Source organism: Falco cherrug, chromosome 4 (assembly GCF_023634085.1).
Source record: "Falco cherrug isolate bFalChe1 chromosome 4, bFalChe1.pri, whole genome shotgun sequence".
Taxonomy (NCBI): Eukaryota; Metazoa; Chordata; class Aves; order Falconiformes; family Falconidae; genus Falco; species Falco cherrug.
In genome coordinates this window covers 2418173-2436678 of record NC_073700.1, presented here as the reverse complement: position 1 = coordinate 2436678, position 18506 = coordinate 2418173, and the positions used below count along the sequence as shown (strand labels likewise).

Sequence of the window (18506 nt, the reverse complement as noted above, 5' to 3'; positions counted from 1 at the left end):
AAAACATGTAACAAAAAACAGGGAGTTGTATGGAGGCAGCATAAAAATTAGCAGCTCCTAAAAGCAATTTACTTCCAGAAGAAGATGGATTAGTACACCTCCTTATGTCAACAGCTATTTAACACTTAGCAGCTTGATCCTAAATACACTCATAGTGCTCAGAAGAATTTCAGAAAGCATACTTTCTGTTGCATGAAGTAAGAATCAAATGTAAGCCACCGTTACTTTGCAGAAAATGTAGCGTGGCAGGATTTGGCCCATACTTGAAGCGACACCTGCAGTTAACCTTACCTGGGTAATGCATGCTCCAGTGAAAGCCACGATCACAGCCACAATGTTAACAGTGAGCTGGAACTGCAGGAACTTGGAGATACTGTCATAGACGTTACGGCCCCACATCACAGCCTTCACAATGCTACTGAAATTGTCATCTGTTAGGATGATATCTGAGGCTTCCTTTGCAACATCCGTACCAGCAATACCCTGCAAAAATTCGTTGCGAATAAAATTACCAATTAGAAAGTACAGAGACACTCGGAATACAAATCTTCATACTCATTCAAAGCCCACAGCCACCCAGGGACTTCCCAGCACCGTAACAGTGACTGCTGAGTATATCCTGTATTTTACATTTGCTAGGAAGTTAGCTAATGTGGCCTGGTTTTGAAAGTGAATAAGGACGCAGAAAAGGGAATTGACAGAGAGTAGTGGAATTCCTGCGATGATAGTTCTGAGTGTTTTAAATTATCAGCTTAATGACTACTGATCTTCTGAGTTATTTTTGTCATTGATGATATTTTATTAATACACATGAACAGAATTGCTAACAAAAATGAGAATTATGTATCTTAATATATAGTCTTCTATAATAATGTCTTGAGAGTCAGATTATGTTAGGAAGACATTTTTACAATTAGTGTTGGATTTTACCAAACATAGTACTGTTGTACTCCACTTTTGTGAAGAACTCAGAGTTATTTTTTCTGTATTGGCACGGGATTCTCCATATAGCAAATAATTACCTTCAACAAAATACTGAAAAAGTATCACAGCAAGCAATGTCAGTGAATCTAACAGAGTAAATGAAAGGATTCTGAAGCAAAATAACTTACCCTCTCCCATATAATGCTTCACTGACAAGTAATAACTAAACAACTTTGTCAAGACTTAATGAATGGAAAACTTCTTACAGCAAATTTATAATGACACAAACATCAATAAATATGCTCAAGATTATACCATTGCAAAGCCAACATCAGCTTTTTTAAGTGCTGGTCCATCGTTCGTCCCATCACCAGTCACAGCTACAACCTGCCTCTGTTCCACCTGTGTGCTGTCAATGATACCTGCAAAAAATGCGTATGTGTGTGTACAAATACATATATCAAAAATAATATAGCAGGATAAAATGTCCCTCTAAAAACCAGCAGGGTCTGTGTAATATAAACTACGTAATATCACACAAGTCTTACAGAGCTTAACAGAGTTGATTTTTAATAACGATGAAGGCAGTGTCAACACCACTATACACTACTAGAATTTACATGGAAAGTTCTGATCCTGCATCACCAAAACATCAACAAAACTTGCACAGACTTCAAAGGGAATGAGATCAGCTCATTATGTACTTTTGGAGAATTACTGTTTAAAATTATGTGTCACAGTAAACCCATTTCAGCCCAGCTCTCTGATTAAATATCAATGGAAAGGATTTGCCAAAGTCTTAAGTTTATGCTTAAAGCTCTCCTAAACTGGGACCGAAGCGTACTATCTGCTTTACTGGGATGCCTTCTGGCAGTCAGTTTAACCTAAGGATAACAAATGCCATTGATGAATTTTATTTAGCTGGAGCCAGATTAGCATTTTAACAGCCATGTTCAATTCTGCCAAACAATGATTAAGAAGATATAAAATAATTCTTTACATTCTGCAGCAAAACATTGTAAAAAATAGACATAATAAAATAATTTCTACTTTCATTTTTGGATCATTTGAGAAAATAAAGCACTTTTCACTTAGTGAATCAAGTTTCACCAATTGGCCTCCAGGGAATTATTTTCCACTTATGCAGATGGGCAAAATACAGAAAAGAATAAAGTCTTTTTCTAAGGTTACAGAAGAAGCCGTGTTTTAATAGGATGGGGACCATTCACCACTCATGTTTTTATTCCCATGTCAGTCTCCATTTGAGTACGAGTCCAGAATACAGGGTTGTTGTGTAAGACACAAGAACACCTTTCCGTATGAATAACTCCGGGGCGAAAAAATCGCAAAATTTATTTTACTAACACATTTTGCACAGTCATAACCTCTAGAAACAATTATCAAAACCTACCCAGTGCGAAAAGCTTTCACTCTAGTCTGGAAAATAAATAACTCATATATCAGATAACTAACCAGAAATAGGAAATTGCAGATTACAGAGCAATAGCTGCCTCCTGGCAAGGTTCAGGCTTATCAGGCACCCAGAAGATTGCAATGCAGTGTGGAAGCAGTTAGTGTCCCGTATTTTTCATTCTTATGAAAATCAGAAAAAAACCTATTCACTTTCTATTGCCAGTATGAACTCCAATAAATGGCACATTACTCTGATAAGCTCTTATAATTAGAGCTTTCAATTTGTTGGGGTGATTTGCCTTCGGTATTTCTAAATAAATAGGAACATCTTCAGCCACTACCGTTAAAGGCATTTATCCCGGTCTTCCCTTCCTGTTATTAACACATCCTTTGATGTTAAATTAATTGTTTAAGCCTCTGAAAAAAATCATTAAAATCTCTGACACATCATGATATTAACTGCTCCAAACAGGTAGACAGCATCCTCTCACAACTGGATTCCAAATGGCAGCGCAACCCAAATCAAGTTGAAGAGGCTTTAACAAATGACCTCCTAACACAGATGTATAAAGTGCTCTAATGTCGATGACTATACCACCAACCGCCTTGCACCAGCCAATTGCTGGCAGCAGCTACAGAATCTGCAAGGTTTAGCATTCATTTACAAGGTTTAGTGTCATTTTTATCACTAAAAGCAAATTATGCAGACACGATAAGCCCAACACCCTCCAGAGCACAGAACTGCATCATCAGCAGTCACGGAAAAAGATAGATAAAATAACTCGGTTATCATCAGCATCTCAGCCACGGCCTTCACCACAGTGACCGCTGCTGGTGTCGTCAGAAATGTCGTGCCTTCAATGTGTGGCACAACACCGTGCGGGCAGAACGCGGTGGTAGCCATAGGAAGCGAGAAGATCTTTGCGGAGTTTTCATTTGTGCATCAGATAAATTTCTAAAATGGAGCAGTAGTGATTATTTGGGATTCAGAGGATTTATCATAGCTATTCTTATGCTTCCTGACTTCTGCGTGCACTCTTTAATCTGTCCCTCCTCCCCTTCCTCGCCTTTCTGAGTGCTTGTCTTCTTTCCAGCGCTCACCTCCTTCCTAACCACATTCACTTTTACATTTTTTTTTCTTTCTTTTACATCATTCTGTTGATAGTTGTGATAAAGCGTCACCTCAAGCGTTTTCAAGTAGTAGGTCTGTATAGATTTTGCAGTGTCAGAGGCGAAGCAGAAGAGGGTTCTCCTCCCTCTGCTGTCCTACGCTGCAGAGAGCAACTGCCTCGGTGCTCAGTGAAAAATGGGAGGGCGTGACCTGGCAGATGGCCAGCAGAGAGAATGCCCATTTCTTTAACATTCACTGGCCTTTCCACCCACCCAAAACAGCTAAAAAGAAGCTTCAGTATTAATCAGTCATGTCTAACAGCCAGGTAACATCTCCAATATCAACTGCTTTACTCCAGCTGAATACGCTTACATACAGTGTTTAACAGGTCTGCAAGTACAGCAGGGGAATTCCTGAAGCTCTGCCAAGCTCCCTCTCAGAACAGCCTTTGCTGTTTCATGGGTCTGTTCCCTCATCTTACGCTTTTTGGCTGTGACTTTCCTCAGACAAAAAGAATTTTATCCAACAGCCACAGGAACACACCTTGAGCCCAACACGCCAGCATATGTGTCCCACATAGCAGCGCCGCAGGAATGCGGGGAGCAGTCAGGCTGCTCGCCTACGGAGCAAGTTTTCAGAGCAAGCAGCTTGTGCCTGATGAGGGAAGAGCTGGTGTTTAAAACAACCGTGTACAGCTATCCAGGGGGCACGACATGCACAAGCCTGCTGGAAAAGGTACCAGTACTGCGTACGCAGCTGGAAGTGAAATATATCCTGTATCTCCCACCTTCCTCCCTTCTAACATTAAGCAAGCATTACATCAAATCCACTCAGGATAATCAGGAAAGAATATTAACCGACAATGTGTCTTCCAGTTCTTCTACAAGGAGCTATCTGTACCCGTGGCTCAGATCAAAACCATGACATATAGCCTCGGGTTCTCCCTTTATTGCAGAACAAACGCTGCTTTAATATCGAAACAATTCCTCCTTGCGTTGTCACCCTTAGAGTCACATCAGGAAGGAACCATCGGTGCTGGGAGAAAAAAAGTTCCTGGTTCACCTGGTTTCTAGATCTCTTCCTGTCTCAACTGCTAAACTCAAAACAGGCAGGAAAAACTGAGCTACAGTTGAGCATTGTAGAGATGCACACCAGTTCTGGTGTTCCTGAGGCAGTGAAGCTGATCAGCCCCTATGCTTACACCTATTTATATTTCTTTGACAAGCTAAACACAGATGCAGTAACGTATCTTCCTAGGCATGTTCCCTTCAGAGTAGTTTTTAATAGTTCCAAACTTTCTGAAGCTCCCTGCTAATTTAACAGGAATTTAGAAAGTCTGTCTGAAAGAGAAAATGTGAATTCACTTTAGCTACACGCTGACATATGTGCAGGAACAGAGCTGTAAAGGCTCATGTGGAAGTGTTACAGGTAGCGCTGGGGACAGCAGAGGTAACTGTCAGGGGAAGGGCGCGCCCAAGGTCCTGAGGCCGCAAGGGCAGAGCGCGGCTAAAGCCCACCGATCCCCGCGCTGAGCGCGTGCCACCACCGTGTTATATTCCAAGACTGCCAGGCTGAAGGGGGGCCCTGAAGGCACCAGTGCCTCCCACCAGGTTCCACTGAACGCAGGCTACAGAGCCCTGCCCTCAGGTGAGTGCTGAGTGAGTGCTCACAGCGCAGGCGGCCGCGCACTCACACGCTGGATGCCTCCTGCTGCCTCCCTACTGCTCTCCTGCTCCGCACTCCAGCGGAGGCTTGGCTGAAGCTGACTTTTTACACTGTGGCACAGGTTATCATTCTGAATATTTCTTCAGATGCATTTGAAGAAAAAATACATTAAAATTTTCTCTCAAATGAAAATCAAAACCACTTGCAATTTGCAACATGCTGACATGTAATCTCAGAATTTTAATTAATGCACTTTTCTATATTTTTATTATTCTATCTAGTCTCATAGCATGTCTGTGTTAATGAGGTCATGAATATAATACCATCCCATGCAATAATATTTGCAATATTTTAGTAATTAAATCATAGCATGGCCACGTTAATGAGGTCATGAATGTAATACTATCCCATGCAATAATATTTGAAATATTTTAGTAATTGAGGGTAATTATTAAAAATATTTTCTTCTTTAAAGTTCCTTTCCTGCTTGTCAATAAATCACCCTTACATGAGAATAGATTTTAATATCACAGAAAAATAATTTCAGCCTAATTTAAACATATTGGAAAGCACAGCTTCTTTAACTGATAAACTGCATATTTATTTGGTCTTCTTTATGCCTTCTGTTAAGATGATATTTCCCATCAGTACTAAACATTTGCTTCCAATAACATTTTAAAAAACAATATGATATGCATTTTTACTTCTTATATTTAGAAATAGGGTAAAAAAATCTTGAATAATACCAATGGATGTCAGAAAATCCATTTAAAAATGGTATTTCAGTTGGATTGAGATATCTAACATTTTTCACTGAAGCACTTCATGATGATAAACCATTTTGACATTTTTTTTTCAATCTACCTCTACTTCAAAGCCATAAATATTTGACAGAAACTGTCTGCCCAGCCTGAAATGCTGAACCATGCCTTTCTCTAGTCCCTTAGCAGTAGTAAAAACAAAAATGCAAAATAAAGATGATTCTTTTGCTGGGTGGGATTGTGCTATGTTAAGGAGGAAAAATATTCCCTCCAGCAGCTGTATGTCATTAAAAATTAAATATAAAAAAAGTTTATTTTGTGATGTGTGTTTTTACCCTAGAGCAGATAGAACACATCAAAGAGAAAATCCTCTTTATCCCTCAAGTGTCTGAGAAAAACATAACATTTTAACAAGAGGCCCAAAACTAGTGAACACTTAAATAGTTTCTTGTAATTTTTAATGGCCCGTGGAGCATTACCAGCCAAAAAATTCCATCATAATTTTCCACAGACTTGTTCTCGAACTTTGTTAGATACTTAATTGCTCTATCATTTGACCCAGTCACATCGATAAAAAATTAATTGTATTAGTTGCATACAGCATTCAGTAGTAGTAAATATCTTTTGAATTGTCAAAGTGCCTATGCTATAAAACAATAATTTGTTGCTTATTTTTCTTCAGCTCTTTACTGATTTCATTTTCCCTGGCAAAGGTTTCATTTTCCTCTTAACGGAAAATCCTGAATGATTCAAACGAGTACTCCCAAGGGACTTATTTAATCTGCTTAATGAAACACAAATTGTTGTGTGTTTCTGAAACAAGTAAACTATTAGGCTGTGCAAGTCATCCTCTCAGAGCTATAAGACGGTATTTTATATATACCAGGGAAGTGAGGAGACTTCAGCTAATTTTAATACTGAGCTACAGAGCTAATAATGTTGTCCAAACCAATAGTGTCCAAACCTTCTCAATCATGAACGCCTACTGGTAAAATCTTTTTGAGCAACACCCTCAAAATACATACACTATTTATAAATTATACATATGTACTACTGTACTAATATATTATATACATTTTATATATATATATAGTATATATTTATATATCTTGTATATTTTATATAAATATATAAATATATAAATAAAGGGATGAAACAGAGCTGAAATAAACAGTATTTAAAGAATATTCTTCTTTTTAATAATGGTAAAAAATATCTTCTGCCTGCATCCCAGTGAACTGTCCCTGAGGTGTGTGCACCCCAGTTCAGAGCTCACGGGACTAAAGAGCGGCTGGAGTGGGTGAGTGACAGCAGTATGACTCCAGCTGCCTTACAAGACATCTGAGTTCTCCTGCATGGTCCACACTTCCATAGCTCATCACATAACCTCGTCCCAATCCCATAGGATCCAACTGATCCAATCTTCAAATTCATAATGGAACTTCTGCTCTGAAGTCATTTAGGCATTTATTTAAATTACGTGATGTTCAAAAGCCTTTGTAATCAGACATTTATGAAGTCATATCGATAAAACCTTGCCATACAAAAAGGATTTCCTGCCTACGTGTGGATTATTATTTAAGCAGACAACCAGCTGAAGAAATGTAACTGATCAGCTGGATCCCCTCCCAGACTTTAGCACCTCCAAGAATTGCTAAGAAGGGTCTCTAGAGTCTGTCTAGGGCCTTACCACAATAACCCAGTTCTCTCCCCATCCGGCAGCCAGCACACACAGTCACCCGCTACCAGGGCTTCTGCCTGTGCTGGCCCCCTTCTCATCACTGTCAGCAATGATGGTATTCCTGATCAGAAAGTTTCTGATCTCATCAGCTGTCTTTTAAGAGTGAGCTTCAGAGTCAACAGGACATTTCAAGTCAACAAGAAGCATGAGCTACAGATAAGAAGAAGGCTTTATGAAGAAAACTGCGACTAAATCCCTCTTTCGTAGGAGCATTCCATCTGCAGACAATGTGGTACAAGAATATAATTTGTCTGGTGCGGTTTTTATAGGACAAAAACATACACTAAAAATACAGCCAGAAATCTAAAGGAAGCCAATGCAAATCATACAATTAGTGAGCCTACAGGAAAACAGAATTGGTTTGAAATACGTATCTCTGTTCATGTAATGCTAAAGAGGGCAGCTCCTAGTTACATGGAATAACTGCTATTGTGACATCAAAAATTTTTTATCTTGGAATAATACTATTTAAAAATAACTGTGGGAGAACAGATGCACTTGAATGACTTGATTTACTCTAAATTAGATTATCCTCGTTTTCTTCATAAAGAGGTATAGGCAAAGACTATGAAATCTAGCCACCCTCTTGTATATATGAAGAACAACCTATTTCTCAACAATTATTTCTTTCTGAACAGCAAACACATATTTTCTCTTCCAAACTAGGGCCTGATTCCAGTTGAATTAAAAGTCAAAAGGCAAATGTGAGATTGCCTACATCTACTTGCCAGACATCTTATTGATATTTCTGTTATTCCTGCCAACCAGTTTCCTATTATTCTCCATGTGATGGCTCAGGTAGAAGGCAAACACGAGAGACTCGGTCACTTGCAAAACCGCCTTGCATTCTGCATAGCTGCTCAATTAGCAACTCAGATATATTCGTAACAGTACAATTTTTACAACGCAGATGATGTGCCGAGCATACTTCAGTAACTTCGGCATTAATTACACACACACAAAGGTAGTCCCCACGCACCTTTTACCAAAGTGTGTTTGTCCGTGGGAGATGAACGAGCAAGCACCCGAAGCTTTGGCCAGATTTTGTCAATCCGCTCTTGCTCAATCTGGAGCGGGGGAACACAAAAAAAAAAAAAAAATCCAAAACAGTAAAACTGTTAGCCTGTGATTAGCAAAATATATTGGTGTCCATGTGTCAGATGATAGTCTTCACTGCTCAGATCTGCAACTCTTCTCCAAAAGCACAGAAAAACTAGAACAATGCTGCAAATGAAGTCAAGGTCAAAAGTGGGCAGTTTTCTCCTACGAAAGCTCAGCTGTTGGCTAATGTACGGAAAATTTTGCCACAGTATCTGATCATCTTTATGGATAATTCCACTCAGAGTCATGACTCTAGATACAGGATAGTGGAGTTCATCAAAGTTGATCAAACATGTTTACAAGTAAAAGTGTGTTGCTCTATTCTACATTTGAATCCAAGTTCTTTGCTTCACTGTGGCACCAATAATAGTAGAATTTCCCCTGCAGACCAATAGCAACAAGGACAAATCTGTGGCATATACCAACATTCCCAGGATCCCATCAATCAATGCAAAGAGTAAACAACTGTGTATGTCTGTTAACGATGGGCTCGAAGAGACAGTGTAGTTTACTTTTTTAAAGGTGACTTCAATAACTTGTGTGTTAGCTCCATCTTTTATGAGGAGTTAAAAATCTCCTGAAGAATAGATGATTACACAAATCATTACTGAGCGGATATAGCAGTATGTTAGATAAAGTGGTATAAAATAAAGACATGAGAGGAGCTGCTTCTTAGTACAGATTGCATTTTTATGAGACAGACCTGCAAAGTGCTGTTGAGTTCCTTCTCCTCTTTGCTAACAAACTTCCTTTCATGCGCTTAGTTTTGATTTCGTGTAGACCAGGTTCTACAAACTGCTGAATGGGGCTAGCACTAAACTGGGAGTAGCTCTGTGTGATGAAAAGTCTGCATTTTCACTGGTACTTTCAATTGCAAAAGGCTAGTGGTAGGAAGAAGTAGCAGTCTCTCAGAGTATGGATATGAGGTACACATCTATGCAGGAGAACCAACATTTCCGTGTTCTCACTATTTTTTAATACATATTTATAATAGGTATGGATTTAATATATTAATTACCTCTCCCTTCTCATTTCGGATCCTTCTGTTGAACTCTTTCCCTTCAAGGCAAAGAAAGTCTTCTCCTGGATGAATGATTCCACATTTTATGGCGATGGCACGTGCTGTGTTGATGTTGTCTCCAGTGACCATGCGGACTGTAATTCCAGCTCGCTGGCACTTTCTTATGGCTTCTGGGACCTACAAAAGCAATATAACAGGAAAGAAAATTCCTTGATAAGAGATAAAATCTAAAGTCGGGTGTTTCCAATCAGAATATTTTGAGGCTAAGAAATTCATGAAGCAAAAAGAGAAATCATACATGTTACGGCATATTATAGCCACCTGACTATTACAGAATTGAGGTTATACCACAGGCAAGACAAATCTTGTAACAAGAAGCACACAAATTGTTTTTTCGATCAGTTGCCTAAAGCTTCACCTGACTTTAATAAAAAGGAGTGCTCTGCAGCTTTGTTGATCTTTAGCATCAAGGCACAGCATGCTGAACCTAAAATACTCAACCTACACGTAAATATGAACTGAGAACACATGTATTTTGTACAGAAAATTACCTAATTTCTGATCCAAACTTTCAGTAAGATTATCTAAAAAGTTAATGTAGTTTAGCACTGCTACACCAATTCATGCATATCAGCAGGTAGAATTCCTATATATACAAGTTCAAAATTCCATGTGTAATTTACATATTTCAAAAATGTAAAAATGAAGCATGAGGTTAGTTATACTCCCTTCTGCAGGAGACTAACTTTTCCTACTGTACAGTATACACACCTGGGAAAGAGAATTCAGCATGGAACAGGGTCTGTGAGATTAATGTAGAAGCTATATACTAATGTGCCATCATTTGCAGCTTATTAAAAAAAATAATAATTTTTGTAATTAAAATGTGCAAAAGCTAGGGAATCAATTCCTAAAAATTAAATAAAGCTCTCTTAATACAGCTACTTGGGTATACGAAGCCAGTGCGTATAGAAAGGCTAAATACCTATAGCTGTTTCAGACAAGGGAAAAATTATATTCCCTCAAACTATACAATAATTAATTATAATTTATTAATTTAAGAAAGGGTATCAAAATGGATATTACTTTATACAACAGGAAAGCCGCACTATATTCTTCTGCCAGTTCAGTGCAGCTTGCTGATCGTAACCTCTACCATAGATGTTAGTGTACTGTAGAACTCAACTCCCATTAGACTGGATTAATCTCATCCAGTAGTACAGAAAATACTAAGAAAAGGAGCTACCATCTACAGCACTACAATGTTAATTTTGTGCACTTCTAGATATTTTAATTTCCTCTACAGTCACAAGTACGAAACACCGCTGATGGCAGGACATTGCCTGTTACATGACAACCGCTGCTCTGATCCAGGGGTCAAATCCTGGGCTTCTAACGATGTGATGGGGCCAGAAAGGCTGTATGTCTTGGACCGTGCGTCAGGCTGAAATTATGCACCCCTAAACCCTACTGTAGGTAATAATTATTCTAATCAATGAATACAGTTTCACACTGCGTTACTGCATCTTTATTAAAGGCATTTGTGAAGCTTCTCTTTTCCAGAACGCCTCACTAAACTAACCCCTGAAGACCAGACCAGTACTTTTCCCATGGCTACAAAGATGACTCCACCGTCAGACTGCATCCACAGAAGGTGCTCTTTGCAGAAGGACTCTCTGTCAATACAGATTACAGAACCAAGAGAAAAACTAAGGGACAGAGGTTTCTCTTTCCACCTCCTCATCTCTACTGAGAATATTCTTCCCAAAAGTTGTATGCTAGAAACATTTGGACCTGAAGCCTTTTAACATTACAAAGTAGACTGCTAGGGGGGACATACAATCAGATTAAATCTTTTACTTAAGCAAATGACTCCTGATTTACCCACTTTCCACATTAATAACCCTGACCACATCCCATTTGCCGATTTGGAATGCTCTTAGTATCCACTTCAGCTGTGGTGACCCTCATGCATAGGGCAGGACAGATTTAGATGACTATCTGTAAAACCTGCACAGGGTATGAACCATGAAGGAGAAAAATAAATTACAGTGCAAACAGAAAAAAAGCTCTAGTCTGTCAAGTGCCAGTCCTATTAAGCAAGGTCATGGGAGGACAAGCTAGTTTCAAATGCATCTCAAACTCACATATAACTTAAGAAGTAATTATATTTTCCTCTTCCCTCATTTTTTGGACAGCTGGTGGGTGGTATCTTATTTAATACTGTGTACAGTAATTACAGTTAAAATATTGTTCATATTTTGTTATTGCTGTAATGAAGAAAGAGTGTTGGCAGACTGAGTGGGCAGTGGAAGTAGATATTTTCCATCAGTTTTGCAGAGCTTAGGTACACACTTCAAGATTTTCTGGTTTATTTTCTCTCTGCAAAGAAAACCTTCTAATGCATGCATGCATACACTGTCCAATGCAGGAATATCCATCAGAATCAGGTGACGAATAAATAGGTGAACATTTGGAAGTGATTTATGCTCATCTCCCAGAAATAACAGATTGTAGGCGTACATTGGCAAATCAGTATAAGCCAGTACAGACTCAATAAAATTAATCCAAAAAGACTGTCAAAAATCAACAGAGAATCTATACAGGAACAAGACGTCATTCTATTTGTTCTCTTGTATAATTATCAAAGGGGGGGGAGGGGGGCGGATAGGGGGACACACCAACAAACCCCCTCCACACACACACAAAAATAAATATCAAGCAGGTATTTCAGTGCTTGCTAAAACCAATTGCTGATGAAGAATAGGCTCGTGTCTGAATTAACCTAGGAATTATGCAGAAGTCATGGTTCCACTCCAGATAAAGCTGGTCATTTGCTGGACATCACCGTTGAATAATTCATCCATATAGTTTCTTTTAAGGTATGGAAGGAAATGTAAGTGCAAGAAAGCTCCCAGCAGTATCATCAGAACAGATGTAGCACTCTTATCTGAAACCATGCTAGCATGACACCACTGACACTGCAGGTATCCACATTTTTAAACACTCCCAGGATGCACATGAGCAAAGTGCCACAGGAGCTCTGTGGAAACGAGGAAGCCACCATTTCACATGTGTTAACTCCCACAGTCATCTCAGGGAAAAGGAAAAAACAGCCTTTCCCAGGAAAAACAAGAACATAATTTAAGGGAAACTAAAGGCTTCCAGGATGGTGACATTGGATTGTTTCACTGGAATTATTAATCTCTCAATTCTGTCAGAATAAATTCTGATATCCAGGAATACTGAGAATATGAACAAAAAGACAGTAGCAGTAATATTTCTAGTCTTTTGTGTTATTTTTTCCTTACAAAAGCAGTTGAAAATTCCGTGGTCACTCCATTTAATAAGTGGCCTTAACTCTGGCAAAATAGTAAGGTCCCTTGTAAGAGCTCAACATCTTACTATTTGCATCTACAATGGTGATTTCACCACTGTAATATACGTATATTACACTGTCCCCACTGACTCAGATATACCACACCTAGGCAGTTTCTCTGAAATTCATGGGTTGGGGGTTTTTTTGATTCATTTCTTTCTCCTAAAGTACTGCTGCTTTTTACCAATGTGCAGAGTAGTAATAATTCAAACATTGTTTTAAATGTTCTTATTAAGTTATTACCGATTTAAAACAGTCAAAAGGGGCAAGGAGGAAAAAAATAATTCAAAAAACAAAGTCCTCCAAAAAATTTTGTCCAACATTTGGTAAAATTCTGAAATTATAAACATTTTTTTGTGTGTCTTACAATGAAGTAGAGAAGTGTTACTGTATATTCTGGTGTTAAACTACAAGAAACAATACATTATTCAAATAATTATCTAGAAATAACATGTGTTCCTGCCTTGATCTTCTTTGATTCTTTACATAGAAGTCAGACCTGACCTCTTTATTTTTAGCAACATTATTCATTTTTACCTCAAGCTCCTAAGAAATCATTCCTTACGAGATGAGAGCAGTTCTCTTATAAAACACACTCAGAATAACCACATGAAAGGATAGTTTCCAGCTATTTTCAATAATAACTGCAAATACCGCTGCTACCCATTCCCTCAGCCTGTCGTACCACACGCAACCTGACAAAGTTATTTTCTAACGACATGTGTCATTAATCGCTTTTGGAGGGAAAGAGGACAGATTCATAGTTCCAATGTTCACTGACGGTTAAAAACTTTCTGAGTTTATATATATGTGAGCTTGAGCATTAAGGGATTAATGCAGATGTAACATTTTAAGAATGTTTTAAAACATTTTTAAAGACTTGCAATGTCAGGTGTGGGGACAGATGGATTAGCAGCAAGACACTATCTGATGACAGATAAAGTGAATGCTGTTTACCTGAAGACTGCGGAGATAAGGAGTTTATCATACAGTTTTCACCTAAGCAAGATTTAGCTTATATTATAACCTTCTTGATACTGAAAAAAGCCCAAGAGTGTCCATTATCATGCAAAGCATAGTTACACAGTTGGTACCTGTAGTTGTAATTATATTAATCTAATGTATATGTAATTAAATGCTATTTCCAAAGTTACAGCAGTCAGAAGTATGTAAGAGCCTACTTTATATAAAGGACTTGGGGAAACAAAATTTATACTTTTGATGGTTTACTAAAAAAAAATGAATTTCCTAACATGTCTACATTGCCACCGATTCTCAGTGAATCAAACACAACAGATGTAGGCGTGATTAAAAAATGATCCAGCACAACTGTAAAACAAGACAGAAGAATAAAAAAGACAAAGATTGCTACCAAGCTCTTCTGCAGCATCAGAACCCACTCTTTTTTGTATAAAGGAAATGTAAATTATCTTTCAATGACCTTACTCCAAAGCAAGCCACGCTCACTAACCATCTACTGCAATGACAGCAGAAATGAAGGGTGGATTTCTCGGAGTGAAACAGTGTTAACGGCTCCCCTTGTTTGCATGAGGTGCCGGGGCAGGTGCTCTCACATCGCACCTCACGGCTGCAGCGGTGCCTACACACCCACCGTGGCCACACACACTGAGTCAGAAAGAAAAGCACCACAGACAGACACGGTGAACGTCTGCGTTTTACACTCAGCACTTGCCACTTTGGGACTTACCTTCTGTCACTCTTTCTAAACTGTAAAACGGAATTAATTCTCCACTGTCAAAATTAATTATCAATACTGTATACCTAGGCCACAAACAAACTTTCTACCTCTTAATCTACCCTTTGTTCTACTGTAGTAATGTAATTTACAAGCGTAGTAGCAGCCACGTGCTTCCAATGTGCACACCCAATACTGATCCTCTCAATTTAGTCCAGTTGAAATTTTAGTCACATTTTTACAAGCCATGTAAGTATAGTAGCCATGAAATCTTCAGCCTTTCCATGGCAAAGCTTTTCCTTGTCCAAATGCAACATTAAAAACAGTTCTCCTGAGTAGCCACCAGTTACAACCATAAGATAATTAGTGAAGTGGCAACTGTTACCTTAAAAGACAAAGCTCCAAGACTGCATGCAATTTCTGTGGAAAGTGAGCACGCCACAGTTATAATCACATCAATTACAATCACTGCACGGCTTTTCTCTACTTCAGGAGCTGCGCATCACTGTGCTATTAAAGGAAAAAATTTTAATATCTGGGAGCATAATAAAACTTCTGCTCATCAGCCTTCCTGTATAATACTCCTTGACAGGTTAACTCACCTCAATCCTGCAGTTCAAAAAGCCCTATTTTGCTTTATTTAAATATTGGTTGATTGATAGTTAATTTTTATCAGGTTAATTATTTGACTTTTTATCAAGTAAACTCTATTTCTAAAGCTCACTTCCATCTTCTGTGACAAAGCTAATAAAACACCCCAAAAACATAATCTTCAAGAAATCTGTAGTTCGATTTATGTTCAGTTCTCTGCGAAATGCTTTATGACGTAAGAATTCGGCATACCTCTGGCCTTACTGGGTCTTCAATGCCAACAACACAAATGCAAGTCAGGTCAGATAATATGTCATTTTCATTGTCCCAGTCAGGCTCCGGGCTGCTGTTAAAGTCTCGGAAAGCAACACAGATAGTTCTCAGTCCATCACAGGCCATAGGTTCAATCACTTTCTTCACCATTTCATCTCGGTCACGAGGTCTGAAGACACGAGGTTCACCAGCGGCATTAAGGATCCTGGAACATCTTTTTTTATTCAAGAAAAGAAAAAAAAAAAAAGTTGATTTTGTATTTGCCTGACTGCTGAAAAGTATTTCCTTGTATCAGCTCATTTCATTCAACTCTCTCTTGTTTTGATGGCAAATTTTAAATTTCTAAATTAAACAAGAAGATTCACTACTGAAAAAACTGAAAAATATCAGAGAGAATTTGTTTGTAACATCACAGAGACACCAAGAGCCCTTCATCCATTATTTCCTCAATACCCATGTAATTAACAAGGTTACAACTTATAATGAAATTGAAAAATCCTTATTTTCCAAAGGGGTTGAATGTAAAGAATCCATCCATAAATTATCGAATGCCAAGCCCATTCTTTGGCTAGTGAATGTTAAGAAAAACAAGACAGTTTTGAAGAGTGAGCACTTAAAAAAAAAATTATAAAAGAATAATGGCTTATACTACTAAAGTGCATCATATTTCTACTGTAAGTAGCAAATTCCAAAGATCAAAATTCCCATGGTATGTCTTACTAGTGTTAAAATGTTTTGCATTTTGGAAAAACACAGCAACTAATCTACTGAACTTACTTCTTCAGAACAATTTCAGAAGCTCCTTTGCTGTACATTCGGAAACTACCGTCTGGCATTTTGATAACGGTACTCATCGACTTTCTCACTGAGTTGAACGTGTAAACTTTATAGAGTTTCTCCTCGGGGATGAGGTTCCGAACAGGCTCATAATCCTGCTTCAAATCCAGGACAAACCCCAAGAGACCACACTCCGTCTTATTGCCCACCTGGCGAGGCAGGCCACCCTCTTTTTCTGGTGGCTAAAGAGAAGAATGAATTAGATATGAATTTCTGTAATGATAAGCAGTAGACAATACCTTCTGATTAATTAATAACAAAGTTATATACTACAGTTCAAGGTCTGAAACTCTTAACGGTGCATTCATGCATCTTCCCATTTTTCAAAGCTAGCAAAAAATCCATAGAGCCAGAACAGACCTGAAGCAGCTATTCCCACAACGAGGAAAATTTCTCTAGACAAATAGCTATATACAGTCTCTTGCATTTCTTTTCTTTTAAATTAGCCATTGACAGCTGAATAGCTTGTGATGGTTAGGCAACAGCATCATTAAAAAGAAGCAACTTTCTTTAGGCTCAAAAATAATTAATCCATGTTTGTCACAAACAGAGGATTTCCTTTTCTCACTTGCTTAGAACTACATTATTTTGCTGACTTTCATGGTTATAATGGCCAGTTAAAGAAAGAACTGTCCTTTTTTTTTTTTCTACCAGGCATTTTTAATGTAAATATAAGTCTGCATCTAATCGTAACAGTAAATCTCAGTGAAAAAGGTATTTCCAACAATCTGTAAAAGAATAGTTCTACGTCTAAAAAGTACTTGTTTCCAGAATTACAATACTTTAGTCTGCTTCTTCAGACAATAAATGCTTCATGGGTTAGAAAAAATGGAGTAGGCTAAACATTTTGCAACTCCTGGCAATCCTCTGTCCTAGGGTCAAGGAAGGCTTTACCTTCCCATTCAGTATATGAACAAAAACACGCATAGATTTCATTTACAAAATTTCCTGGAGGTGTAGTGCACACCAAACAAAAAGTTCCTGTGTTGTCAAGACTCCAGATTGTCTTAAAGTGACCAGTGTGTGAACTATAGACTGTTGGTGACTTAAAATAACTTTCTTGTACTCAGTAGAATTAGCCAAGCATTGCTTGAGCTAGGGCTGAACTTCTCTGACATGAACCAACAGAAGTTGTCCTTCTACAACTTCAGTTTGCATTGAAAAGAGATTTTCATTTGTCTCAAGATAAGATGGTAAGTCATAATTTTCAAGGTGACTTAAAATGTTGCCTCACATTTTACAGAATTAGGACTGCAGGACTTCACTGAGAATCCATGTTCAATCTCACTAGAGACTTCAAAATCCAGTTTACTCTGGAAATGGGATTCCTAAATAGATGGAATTCCCTACCTTACCCCTCAGGGGCATGAGGGGTAATGTGGGGAGTGATTAAAGTTGCAAATCAGTAATCCTACCTAGTTTAGAATTTTTGCAACAAGTATGGCCAAAAAAGGGACAAGGGGACCTTTAAGTAAGCAATGGTAAACAAGTAAGTATTCCAGATAACCACCAATTGCAGCTGGTTTAAAAAATGAAGATCAGACAGAGAACAGCAGACTGGTCTAGAACTGAAGTAAGCAAATAAACATGGATTTTTTCCACAGGAATCATTTTCCTATCACCAGAAAAATATATACCTGATGACAGACAGATTGGTGTCATTTCTTTTTCAGAGAGATGCATCTATGGTGAGCTAGACATAATAGTCTAAAAACCTCTGTCTCAAGAGATTTATCCTCCCAAAAATAATTGTAACATCTTTTTCTATATGAACCATCATTTTTACTGTTACATGGGTCACATTCCCGTTACTCCAGGGTCAATGTAAAACACTGACACTCAGCAAAAATGTTAATATGATATATTAATTTTATTATATGTTATAACAATTTGCCCTGCTATAAACCCATTATACTGTCATGTAACTTCCCTGTGGATTCTCAGATTCACTTAAGAATCCCTAATTTAGAACACAAGTGCTTGTAGTCATATG

The 18506-nt window shown here is 38.2% G+C and overlaps 1 protein-coding gene across 13 annotated transcripts in view; it reads right to left on the bottom strand.

Moving 5' to 3' along the window:
• ATP2B2 (ATPase plasma membrane Ca2+ transporting 2) overlaps positions 1 to 18506 on the bottom strand; it is a 432200-nt gene that overhangs the window by 40169 nt on the left and 373525 nt on the right. For all 13 annotated transcript variants that reach the window (XR_008732091.1, XM_055709424.1, XM_055709434.1 and 10 more), the window contains 6 exons: positions 16454 to 16695; positions 15656 to 15890; positions 9735 to 9914; positions 8595 to 8682; positions 1240 to 1346; positions 292 to 483 (listed from right to left, as the gene is read on the bottom strand). Coding sequence is in view for 12 of the 13 variants with exons in the window: in XM_055709424.1 (XP_055565399.1) it covers positions 292 to 483; positions 1240 to 1346; positions 8595 to 8682; positions 9735 to 9914; positions 15656 to 15890; positions 16454 to 16695 (1044 nt within the window). In the remaining variant the exon portion in view is untranslated. The remainder of the gene's footprint in view (positions 1 to 291; positions 484 to 1239; positions 1347 to 8594; positions 8683 to 9734; positions 9915 to 15655; positions 15891 to 16453; positions 16696 to 18506) is intronic.